The sequence below is a fragment of the Hemiscyllium ocellatum genome, chromosome 39, assembly GCF_020745735.1.
Source record: "Hemiscyllium ocellatum isolate sHemOce1 chromosome 39, sHemOce1.pat.X.cur, whole genome shotgun sequence".
Taxonomy (NCBI): Eukaryota; Metazoa; Chordata; class Chondrichthyes; order Orectolobiformes; family Hemiscylliidae; genus Hemiscyllium; species Hemiscyllium ocellatum.
In genome coordinates, this window is record NC_083439.1 from 10366885 (window position 1) to 10379523 (window position 12639).

The 12639-nt window shown below is 41.6% G+C and overlaps 1 protein-coding gene across 1 annotated transcript in view; it reads left to right on the top strand.

The window, feature by feature from the left end:
- Positions 1-6210: 6210 nt before the first annotated feature.
- Positions 6211-12639, top strand: part of st8sia2 (ST8 alpha-N-acetyl-neuraminide alpha-2,8-sialyltransferase 2) — a 39068-nt gene continuing 32639 nt past the window's right edge. Inside the window, exon 1 of the mRNA XM_060852850.1 lies at positions 6211-6308. Coding sequence (XP_060708833.1) covers positions 6211-6308 — 98 coding nt within the window. The remainder of the gene's footprint in view (positions 6309-12639) is intronic.

A 12639-nucleotide genomic window follows, 5' to 3' on the forward strand; every position in this document is an offset into this window, starting at 1 on the left:
GCCATGGGAAATGTGGGGTTATAGGGATAGGGTAGGGGATGGATCTGCGTGGAATGCTCTTCAAAGGGTCAGCGTGGATTCAATGGGCTGAATTGCCAACTTTCACGCTGTAGAGTATCTATGGTTCTAGATACAGCATGCTTAAAGGAGCTAAACTCCTTTTATACATTCCTACCAATGTACCTTAGCCCCAATTTCCACTTCTTAGCACCGTTTCCATTTTCCACTCAAGTCACCAATGGCATCCCTGACAGTATCTGCCAATCACCTTCAAATCAGTTGCAGGGCGTGGTGACAATGGAGATGTGAGAACTGAACTGTGCCTCTAAATTCATTTCAGAATTTTGAAGGGAAGTTTTAAGACAGGTGTCAGGACGTAATTGTTTTACATATTGGACAATCAATCACGGGAACCACTTGCTAACAGGCTGAGCATGGACTCAGCTTAAAAGCATCCAGATAACATAGTGGTAGGGCTGGTACAGTATTCTACAAGGATCTGAACAAAGGGCTGAATCACCTTCTTCAGATACCCAGCTAATGGAGAAAATATTCCGTGCTCCTTTTAACTGAACCTTATGATTCACAACTACAAATAATTGATGTTCATTTATTCATGTCATCCTCAACATAAAGCTTTAACAAATATCGCAGTTTTGAAAATGCTGTGAAGGTGAATCATCCCTTCAGTAATAAGGTTGTGAACTTGCTCATTTCGAAAGGGATCCAGGAGGGATGCTCCATCTCTTTGAGGTAAACCTTTGAGTGGGGTAATTGCATTGGTTGCCTTAGCAATCGTCAAACACTCCTGAGGGGTTTAAGTGTTATCTGTTGTTTTCACTCTGATGTGACAGTGAATCTCAACAAGTTCAGTATATGCTTCCCACCAGCAAACTGGAACTATTCATTTTCAATATTGCGAGAAAGCATTTTATCTCTTCCTGCACTTTTCAGAGACTTAAGGCAATGCCACCAGCCAAGTGAGGTGCTTACAATACCAATGTAATTAATATGTGATAAGTAGGTGGTTAATTAAAAAGCAGTAACATGACTAAGAACCAATAATCTCCAATATAATTTGCTTTAAAAAGAGAAGTCTAATTTCAATTAATGAACACGGGCTTTCTTAAAGAGACTTGTTGCTATTGGGACTACTTCCTATCTTGTAATGTAGTAGATAACAACAAGGTTTTTTGTTTATACAAGCTCATTCTTTGTTCTCTTATTTCAGCATGGAGTCAATATCATTAATATTCCTCTCTGCAGTTTTCTGTCCTGGACTGATATTCCATAGATAGTCAAGTACTTCAACACAGAGTGTGAATGTTGGCAGGCTATTCAGCTGTGATGAGCATCAGGGTTAAGTCTCCATTCTCATCCAATTCCTCTGTACAAGTACACTTCAACAACGGTCGTTCATCAGATTTTAAGATGCACTAACTTCACCATCATAATTTAACCAGACGATTCCTGATGAAGGGCTTATGCCCAAAACATGGACTCTTATGCTTTTCGGATACTGCCTGACCTGCTGTGCTTTTCCAGCGCCACACTTTTCGACAGATGATGCTCAGGTCAACTGTAGCAGGTCCACCTCCTGACCCAGACTGAAGTCAGCTAATTCAAGTACAAAATCAATAGCACACTTTATGGACAATACAGCTTGGGAATTCAGTTTACTTTAAATTGAAGCAATGGATAAATTGACACCAGGCAACAGAAAAAAGAAAATTGTTTCTCCATTGCAAGCAAACAGAAATGTTATAGAATTCTGTGACCATTGAGGTGATTTCTCAATCCCTTCAATATGGGGAGGGTGGGGGTCATGGATGATGACCTCCATGGCCGCATTGTCTCTTGATGTTCACTGTTTGGCATTGTACTTGAAGAACATGCACTTACATGCCCTGTGTTCTTGCCACCCAACACAAGCTGGTAATTCGCAGAGAGCACTGTAAAAATTTGGAAAATAAAGGAAAGCGATAAATAACTTCAGTGTCAATCATTTCAATAATATATGCAGCTCAAAGCTAACTTAGTCTCTTTATAGGCACTCCTGTCTGTCACTTAACAACAGCCTGATTACGCATCTGTTACAAAGAGCAAGCTGTCAAACACTAATTGAGGACATCACTCCAAAGGAATCATCACCTACCTTTTCAAAACAGTCTGATCCTCTTCTCATGCACAATGTGGAGAACTGATTTCCTACTTAATTTTCGCTTGCAATTCAATATTATATTGCACCTCTGGGATATTTTAGTGAAAAGGTACTAAAAGAATGTTTTGGAGGGGTTAGGATGTTTTGCATATATTCTGAAATCTCTCTCTATGCTCTGCCTCAAATGGAAAATGCCATTTTCATTCTTTAGCACCTTTGAGGGCACAAGGAGGGTACAAAAAAATTAGTTCAGAGCCTTTATTTAGGCATCTCCCTAACTGAGATGGTTAGTAACTTGTGGATGACACCAAGCCTGGTGGTATAGTGGGCAGTGAAGAAGGTCATCTAAGATTACAACCAGACCTTGATCAATTGGGTCAATGGACTAAAGAGTGGCAGATGGAGTTTAATTTGGATAAATGTGAGGTATTGTATTTTGGTAAAACAAATAAGGGCAGGGCTTATTCAATTGAAAGTACGAACTTGGGTAGTGTTAAAGAGCTGAAAATGTGTTGCTGGAAAAGCGCAGCCAGTCAGGCAGCATCCAAGGAGCAGGAGAATCGACGTTTTGGGCATGAGCCCTTCTTCAGGAATCATCAACGTTTCGGGCATGAGCCCGGGCATGCTGCCTGACCTGCTGCACTTTTCCAGCAACACATTTTCAGCTCTGATCTCCAGCATCTGCACTCCTTTCTCCTAGTGTTAAAGAACCGAGAGACTTAGGGGTTCAAGTACAGAATTCTTTGAAATTTGCATCATATATAGATATGGTGGTTAAGAAGATGTTTAGCATGCTTGCTTTTGTTGCTTTGAATATAGGATTTGGGATATTATGTTGAGATTGTATGGGACAGAACTGGAGTCGGTTCTAAGCATTCTGTTATAGAAAGGATATTATTAAGCTGGAGAGGGTTCAAAAGAGATTTACCAGGATGTTACCAAGAATGGAGGGTTTGAGTTATAAGGAGAGGTTGAATAGGCTGGGACTATTTTCACTGAAGCATAGGAAGTTGAGAGATGAACTTAGAGGTTTATAAAATCATGAAGGAAATAGGAAAGGTGATTGGCTGGTGTCTTTTCCCTAGGGTGGGGATTTCAAGACTAGGCAGCATATTGTTAAGGTGAGAGGAGAAAGATTTGAAATAAGACATGGGGGACAATTTTATTACACCGAGAATGGTGTGTTTGTGGAATGAACTTCCAGAGAAAGTGGTGAATATGGGGACAGTTACAATGTTTAAAAGACACTTGAATAAGAATTGTTTGGAGGAATATCGGCCAGGTGTAGGCAAGTGGGTCTAGTTAAGTTTGGGATTGTGGTCGGCATGGACTGGTTGGTCTGAAGGACCTGTTTCTGTGCTGGAGGTTCTCTGAGACAGAAACCCAAGGTAGATATCCGTGAAGGTTTGGCTAATTGAAACAGATCCTGCATGTGAAGAGGGGCGGTAATCCATCGGAGGAAGACAGTCGTGAAAGACGTGGGACCACATATGGTGCCAAGAATGCTGCTTAAGACGTCTGAGAGTCTTATCTTTGTTGTATCAACTGTTTAAAGTGTAATTTATGGTTTCTATTGAATACCATGTGCCTGTTAAACTACGTTGGATTTTTGTTGACATTGATATGATATTGTTGTAAAAGTTTTAAAAACTAAAGTCTGGTCCATTTTTGATTTTTTTCTATTGGGATCATAAGTTCACTCTTTCATATTATTGTTGTCCAGAGGTATTATATTAAGGGGAAAATAAAACCCCAAATGACACTGAAAATGTAATAGCAGTGAGGATATTTAATTCAATTTGGTTGCTGCTTTTCAGCAAATTAATGTTGTGCAGTTGGCCACTCGGGCTCCTGTCCCTTAGCTCCTGCAAGCTGCTCAACTCAAATCTAAATTGACAAGACAGTGCAAATGTACAGAGTAGGTGTTGCAGTCCCACTGTTATCAGTATGTAAGTACTTTGTATTATAACTGCATTGCACATTGCCTTGACAACTTGACAGAGGTGCTGGATCAATCTAACCCCTGATTTTGACAATAATTACTTAAAAGGAAGAATTGATTAGATTTACATTGCACTTTTATCCTGTATCTCAATAACAGAGTGTATTTTACAGATAAGGTCTAATCTTGCAAGATTCCTTGAGAAACAAAAAGATTTTTTTTAAATTAGAGTAGACATGTTGAGTTGCTTTCCTCATTGTTTTGTTATAATTATTTTTTGTTGCTGAATTTTAATGTTTTTATTGCTATCTTCTATTCTGCCTGAGACAATCAAAGTGAGCAGGATGAGAATTATTCTGTTTCCTGATTTTCATGGTATTCCTGCATTCAATGAAGGAAGAGACGTTCATGCATGGAAAAAACAAGCAGATGCAGCGGTGCCTTTTCTAAGAGATACCTGCCAACCTTACCTCCATGAACACACCCTGAAAATGCTTCTTGGAGGAGAGTGCACATCTTGCCTCCTCACAGCAAAGATGATCACCTTTCAGGTTGGTAGCTCAGGGAAAGTTACTAGTTATGTACTGGTTAACAGTGGGACTGCTCATTAAACTGTTCCTAATGCCTGCTGCTGCTCCTTTTTCTGATAGTCTTATGGACCGAATAGGCACCAGCTGCTTCTAGACACTGCCAGCCGGTTGCTCCCAGGTATGTCATGTTAGAGATAGAAGTCTTACTTACAAGAAACAACAATTTAATTGCCTGCCCTGTGGAAAGTTTGCATTTACTTGATAGTACATAACCGTTACTGGCTGTCAGTGCCTCCAAAAAGTTAAAGCAACATGCAAGTTAATGATATACTCCCTAACTCCCCATTGCCTGTTAACCATTGACAAGGCACAAGTGAGGAGTGTGATGGAATACTCTTCTCATTCCTGATTGAGTGAAACCTCAAAACTAATCAATAAACTCACACACCCAGGACGAACCAGATTGGCACTTTATACACCACACTAAATATGCACTTCCTACAGCACTAATGCACAGTCTAGCAGTGTGTACCATCTACAGTAATACATAAAAGGTTCCTTCAGCAGCACCTTCCAAACCCATGACCATTATCAGCTAGAAGGATGAAGGCATTGGAACACGGACACCTACAAGTTCCCCTCCAAGCCTGATTGGGAACTAGATCAGCATTCCCTCAGTGTCACTGAGTCAAAATCCAGGGACATCCCTCCCCAGTAGCATTGTGGGTTTACCTACAGCAGGTGGACGGCAGCGGTTCAAGACGGCAGATAATCCCCACCTTCTCACGGGCAACTAGGGACAGGGGCAGTAAATGCCGACCCAGCCAGTGACACCCATATCCCACGAGTGAATTTAAAAAAAGGGGAACAACAGTAGGAAAAATATACCGCGAAAAATCCTCTTTAACCCCTAAAAATAAATTGAAACTGCCCATGAGATTACACGGAGCAAATTTTATTTGTTATTTTTTTTTAACTGGTTTTAGCATCAAGTGGATTAATTTAGAAAATAGAATCTCGTGCCCAGTCCCAGACATTTAGCCTTATGACTTTAAAGTTGTCAATAATTTGGCTGGGTTGGAAATAGGCGGTACACCAGAAATACCTGGTTAGAAAGTCCCACACTGATGTTGAATTTTCTTATAAAGGTTGGAGGGCAGGGTTGTCAAACTGAAAGTGCAAACCTGCCTTCTCCCAGTTCACCCATTTAAGTGCAGCCGTTCCTCATGTTGGAGGTGACACACCAGTCGCCCCCCCCGTCTTTCCAATCCCTCTAACCTCTGCTAATGAACGTGTACTGGGAGAGTCTAGAGTCCCTCCAGACCCGGGAAACCTTGGAAACGCAGGCAGGAGGAGGAGGAGAGGAGACGCAATCGGGAATTGGGCAGTTGGATTGCAGAGTGCATTGAGCTGGGTTTGAATGGGAGACTCACACAGACACAGAGCCCAAACATATCCAGGGAAACCGTGCAGGGCTCAGCAACGCAACTTGTTGGAGAGGCCAGTGTCGACAGTCACCAGCTCCCTGCGCCCACTTCCAAAAGTCTCTCTTTATAACCATCACAAAGTGACACAGAATGCGCCTGGAATTCAGCGGCTGGTTGTTCGGGTTGCTCACTATCCTCGCAATCCTTCTTATCCTGGCTGATATTTCCAAAGTGGAGATGGAATTCGGGTAAACGTGTTCCTCTATTTACTCGCGATGTGCTTTTCTCGGTCGAGGTTGTCAGTTTGACCTTCTAGGATTTGTTTGTAGATGGAGAGATGGATATAAAGGGGCGCGGGGGTGTTTCACAATTCTTTTGTCCGCTTTTAAACGCTGCTGCCTTGTGTTACTTTAGTTAATGATTTCCCAATCGAGAGGCAGGCTGCGGGTTCCAGGCTGCTCTTTGTATTGTTCCTCCCCTGTAACTCGTTTGAATCAGATGGAAAGTGAATTGATTCTGCGACAGAGTGCGAATGTGTCCCTGTCCCAGACAGACGCTGGGTTAGTTGACCGATTCTCCTTTAGGAATGTTGTCCCTTCCTTCTCTGTCCCTTCCTGGTATCTTGCCACCATTCTCTTTGTCTGTGATTTCTTCATTCCCCTCCCTCCTTTTCCTCCCTTTGGTTCTCTTTGTTTCAGTCTCTCATCACTCCCAATAAAATTATCTTTCATTGACTACCTTCTGTTTTTTTTCATATCTGGATCCATCCCTGATCTCTGACTTTGTCTCAGTCTCTTGCTCTTTTGTATGTCTCTCTGTCTTTCACATGCCTCTTTTTTCCGGTCTACCTCTCAGTCTCTGTACCTCTCTCTTCTAGGCTTACTTGTTTATTCTGTTCCCTACTCCTATCTACTGTTGTCTGTGCGTGTATTTGTGTTCTATCTTTCTTTATCTCTGGCATTAGTAACTCACCCTGTTTTCAGTGCCTTCCCATGGCAGTTCACCATCATCATTTGAGACAACATTTGTGTCACTTAAACATGAAAGCAAACTGTTCAATGTGACAGTCTGTCTACATTTTCATTGCAATCTGCACTAAGTAACCATCTCACACATTACAGGAGGATGTGAAATCAGAGGCAGGAGACAGTGTCTCTGATTTTCACGAAAACAATTACACTTCATCTCATTTTCCAATTCTATCTATTTTTTTAAAAATTATTATTAGGGATGTACGAGAGACTTTTTGATTTCATTGTGAAAAGTGGAGAATGTTCCAGTTTCCGTTTTCCTGGGCATTTTGGGAGGATTCACCTGTGAAAATCTCTGCGAGAAGATTGTGTCTGACCTTAGCATTCTTTGTTTCTTCTCCATGTTGATTTTAATACTTTGCCTTCCCTCCTTTCTGAAGGGCTCCACAATCTTAATTCAATCTCTCCGAATTATTTTCCCTAGTTGTACATCTCAAGCCTGTATTTCCTGCTTCATCCTGGACTCGATGGGCCAAATGGCCTAATTCTGCTCCTATATCTTATGGTCTTGTGGATTACTGATCAATCCCCATTTCTTCCACTGAATATTCAGTCCCTACATTGTCCATGATTGAAATTCTTGGCTTTCGGAGATCCCAGCTGCCTATGAGTTGGGCGGTGTAGTAGCTTAGTGGTTAGCACTGCTGTCTCACAGTGCTATGGACACAGATTCAATTCCACCATCACTGACATTTTGTATGAAGTTTGCATATTCTCCCCATGGCTGCATGGGTTTCCTCTGGGTACACAGCTTTCCTCCCACAGTCTAATAGTGGATTGGCCATGCTAAATTGACCATAGTCTCCAGGGATGTGCAGACTAGGTGGGTTAGCCATGGCAGATCCAGTGTTATGGGGGGAGTCTGGATGGAATGCTCTTTGGAGGGTCAATGTGAACTCAATGAGCTGAATGGCTTGCTTCTACATATTCTTTGAGTCTTATTAATCCTTCAACTAACATGATTAAATCACGGTGATCTGGCTTTGATTATGTTGCTGTGTGTGGGATCTTGCTGTGCATTGTATGACTGCTGAGTTCCCTACTTTGCCTCAGTGATAGCATTTTAAAAATTACTCACTAGGTTGTGAAGCACTTTAGGATGGCTCAAGGTTGTGAAAGGTGCTAAATAATTTCTTTTAGAATTACACTGCCCTGCTGCCTCTAAGTATTCTTAAAATCCCCTTTCCCAGTTTAGGATCATACCATTTGCTCAGTATTTTCCTTTCTACCCCAGTGATACTGGGGACACTTCCCGACCTGAGGAGTGTTACAGGACAAGCCATGTTCAGTTCTGTCTCACAGGGATTGCCACCTAACCAATTATGGAACAGGCCCTTCAGAAATTTCTTAACAGGAACCAGGCAGAGGGCACAGTTCTTCTGCCATGTACCGGGGGAGTCTATGCCATGAAACAGCTGGGCACAGCCAATCAGCCTGGATTTCATCTTCTCACCTGTCTTGATTCCTTGCATTCTGGTAGCTTTAATATGTCTGACTTCAGGTCATTTACAGTCACTGAGGTTAATCTGGTAAAGTTTAACTTGTCCACTCATCCACTGGTACATTTGGTGTATGTGCAGTCTGAATGTGGTGCTGAACCACAGAATGGATGAAAGAAACAGAACCAATGATAATGTTTCAGGGTGGTGACCTATGCTCACAAATCCTGATGAGAGGTTATTGACCTGAAACATTTACTCAGATTCTCACTCCACAGACATGACCATAACCTGCTAAGTAATTCCTATCAAAAAGAAAATTGGTTTTATTACAGGTATTTTTAATTAAATTGCTCAAGAATGTTACTCGACACCTCTGGAGCAAGCGGGAATTGAACCCACCCTCTAAGCTCAGAGATAAGGACATTACCACAGTGCCACAAGAGCTCTTCCAGCATATTTTTCTTGTTCCTTCTTCCAGATTGTCAACATCTGCAGTCATTTGTGTTTGTCACATAGTTAACCCCTGCTCACTGCTGATTTGAGCTTGAGTATCAGTTGAAGTGCAGTTCACAGCATCTCTAGGTAAACCTGTTGAGAGATGTCATTAAACAACCTCTGGAACAGGTGGGACTTGAACTCCAGATCTTCTGACTCAGAGGTAGGGACACTACCACAGCACCAGAAGAGTCCCTTTCATTGATAGACTTTAATAGGTTAAAAAGCTCCAGCTGGAGTTATGAAGTAACATGAACAACATCCTATTGCATCGAAACACCAAAGGTTAATGTGCAGCTGGAGAACCAAAAAAAAAGAGACAGGTTTGTGAAAACATTGTTCTTTGACATTAGAGTGTCGGGAAAATTGCACTTAAATAAGGCCTCCCAATCCCTGAGTTGGCAGCATTGTGTCAGCATGTTGGTACTTGCTAAGGGTTGAGACCTTGGAGGTCACAGGACCCAGAGAACATTGTGTCCCAGCTGTTGATAGTGTGACAGGGAGAGGAGATGGGCACATATTCACCCCCTTTTTTGTTGGAAATAGCAGGAAAATAGTACATGCACTGAGGTGGCAGTATCCCTTTAAACACCTAATTTCTTTCGGGTGAATCAAAGGCACCTGCTCTGATTCAGACTCATTCATCATGCATACTGTACACCCTGGATAATGGCATCTGGTGCCCCTCATTGAACAAGATGAGTAATGAGGGCTTTTAACCCACCTCGACCATTTCTACACACAGCTTAAAGATTTGTCTTTGAACCAGAAGTGTGGAGACATTGACTGTAGTACTGACAGTCTCACGTGCTGACACCTGCCATACTTGACTGTTATTGGTGCAACACTGCAGCAATACTTGGCCAAGATTGGAGACAGTAAGACCCTCCCAAAGAATAGGGGTTTCAGTCTGTAACACAGTTAACAATTTTAAATGGAATTCATAACTGGCACTTGTGCCAACTCTACCATCTTGTTTCTGGCAATAATAAAGTCCACTTGCATTGAAAAAAAATGTCACTGCTGTCTAACAGTTGGTGGGGACCCGTGCCCAAAATTTATAGGTGCATCATCTTTCAAAACACTTTTGCATTAATCGGTCCCCTCTTGAAATGTCTCCTTATATATGCCTTGACTCTTTCACTCTTTATTAGAAAGTGCTCTGAGAGATTACTCCTAAAGAGTGAAGAGGAGATATGGAAATTATTGCTGCCTATTAATCCTATCAATTTCTTCTCTTCATGTATAACATTGACTGCCCTTTCTTGTTGCTGACCATCTACCCCAGAACAATTAGAATCTAGAATCTTCAAAAAAAAAACTCAGCATCAGCTGACCAACAGCTCAACCCCCACCAAATATAGGCTGAGCTCTGGCAGGTCATAACCTAGACCGAACCTAATCTGTAAGTGTACTTAACATTCCAGCATTTGGTTGGGCAAAATTAGGAGGAAAACCCTTAATGTTTGCTAGAAAGACTGTTAGTTTGTGAGTATGTTTTAATACTGTTATTAAATTATTTATACAGTTATTAACATAACATGGAGTCACTCACAGCAAGACCCCACGCCACAACTCGCAAGTAGGTCTAGATATCTTCTAATCAATCTGTTCAGAAATGTTACTACCCACCTCCAGGGAATTGAACCCAGGGCTGCCTAGATAGATGTAGGTACGTTAACACTGCATCGTAAGAGCCCTTCCCAGGGAGTTCAATGATAGACGTCTTACTTATCTCTTTCTTTTTAATATATCCAGTGGTGCTCTTGCACACAATTGAACATTTTCCTCCCATCATCACACTTGGGCTTTTTTCCATTGATTATTCACCACCTGTAAACTGCTAGCATTTCCAGTTGAATAATTTTACATCCAAAGCCTGTTAAGGCCAATGATGTGAGGGTGCTAGTGTTGGACTGGGGTGGACAAAGTCAGAAGTCTGACGACACCAGATTAGAGTCCAACAGGTTTATTTGAAATCACAGCCCTCTGAAAGCTTGTGATTTCAATTAAACCTGTTGGCCTATAACCTAGTGTTGTCAGACTTCTGACTTTGTTAAGGGCAATGCAGACTATGAAAGGTAAAGGAGAGAGAGGGAGGGACTAAATGAAAATTGAGCAGAGGAAGAGATCGATCTTCTCTATTAATTTCAACCTCATAAGACCTTCCTCCTCCTTCCAGGTTACAATTTACTCATCTGCAAACAGTGATCCACCCAACAGTTAATCTGTTTATAATTGAAGACATGTACAGATGGGTCAAACTCTGTTCATAACTCCCATCAGAGAATCTGTCCCACCCACAAATCACTGGCCTGAAACCTGGATTGTCCTTCCAGCAGCAGCCACAGCCTTGTCCCATTACTGCTGTTGTACAAAGATTTGAAAGGGTTATTACCAAGGAATGCCTTCAGACCTAAGATGTTGGCATACAGACTAGGTTAGAGATCAGCTTAGGATTGTTAAGGACAAGGGCAGTTAATACTTGCGAATGTCACCACCTACAAGTGCCCCTTCAAGCCACGCACCATCCTGTCTTGAACCTGTATTGCCACTCCTTCACTATTACTGCAACAGAATCCTGGAGCACCCTTCAAAACAGCACTGTGAGTATCTCACAACAAACATGAGAGAGAGGACCAAATTACAATGAAATTGGAGAAAACTACTCCTTAAATATGTGCTTCAATGAGCCTCAGCTGCTCTCTTATTTCTGGAGTATGTTCTGATTCATTCTTAAAGGGGCCTTCATTTATAACATGGTCAGTTGCTACAATACTTGAGGAATATTACTAACAAGGGAAGTAAAGTAATTGCATGATAGTTCTCAATGTTCCTCTAACCAACCTGGTCAGACATATTATTAAACCACTCAGTAGCAGATGGGACTTGAACTTGGGCCTCCTGATCTGCATTGTTTAACTGAGGAAATAACCTAAAATTAAAATAATAAATGGAGAAATTTGAACAAGATCTGACAGTATGTTTTACATTAATATCACGTGGCAAGTTTTAAAGAATAACTAAATTTAACACAAAAAGTAACACTAAAAACCAGAATCCCATCATAAGTTTTAATTATTCTTTATATTGCAAATCTATGAAGTTTTGATTGAACAGGAAATAGGAATATGTTGTGGGATGGCTTTCTTTTATTCATTGACTGGATGTGGATGTTGTTAGTAAGGTCAGTATCTATTGTCTATTCCTAATTGCACCTAGAATCATAGAATCTCTACAGTGCAGAAACAGGCCATTTAGCTCATCAGGTCCACACTGACTCTCTGAAGGGCATCCCACCCAGACCCACCCCCTACCCGATCCTCATAACCCCGTGTTTCCCGTGGCTAATCCACCTAACCCACACATCCCTGGACACTATGGGCAATTTAGCATGGCCAATCCACCCAACCTACTCATCCATGGATACTGTGGGCAATTTTGCATGGCCAGTCCACCTAACGTACACATTTTGGACTGGAGAAAGTGATGATCAGCCAGCTTTTTCAGTACAACTCAATGACTTTCCAGGCTGTTGGCAGTTAAGAGTGTACTATTTATGATTCTGATACCACATCTTGGCCTAATAAGCTTGACCTCATCCAGGTCAA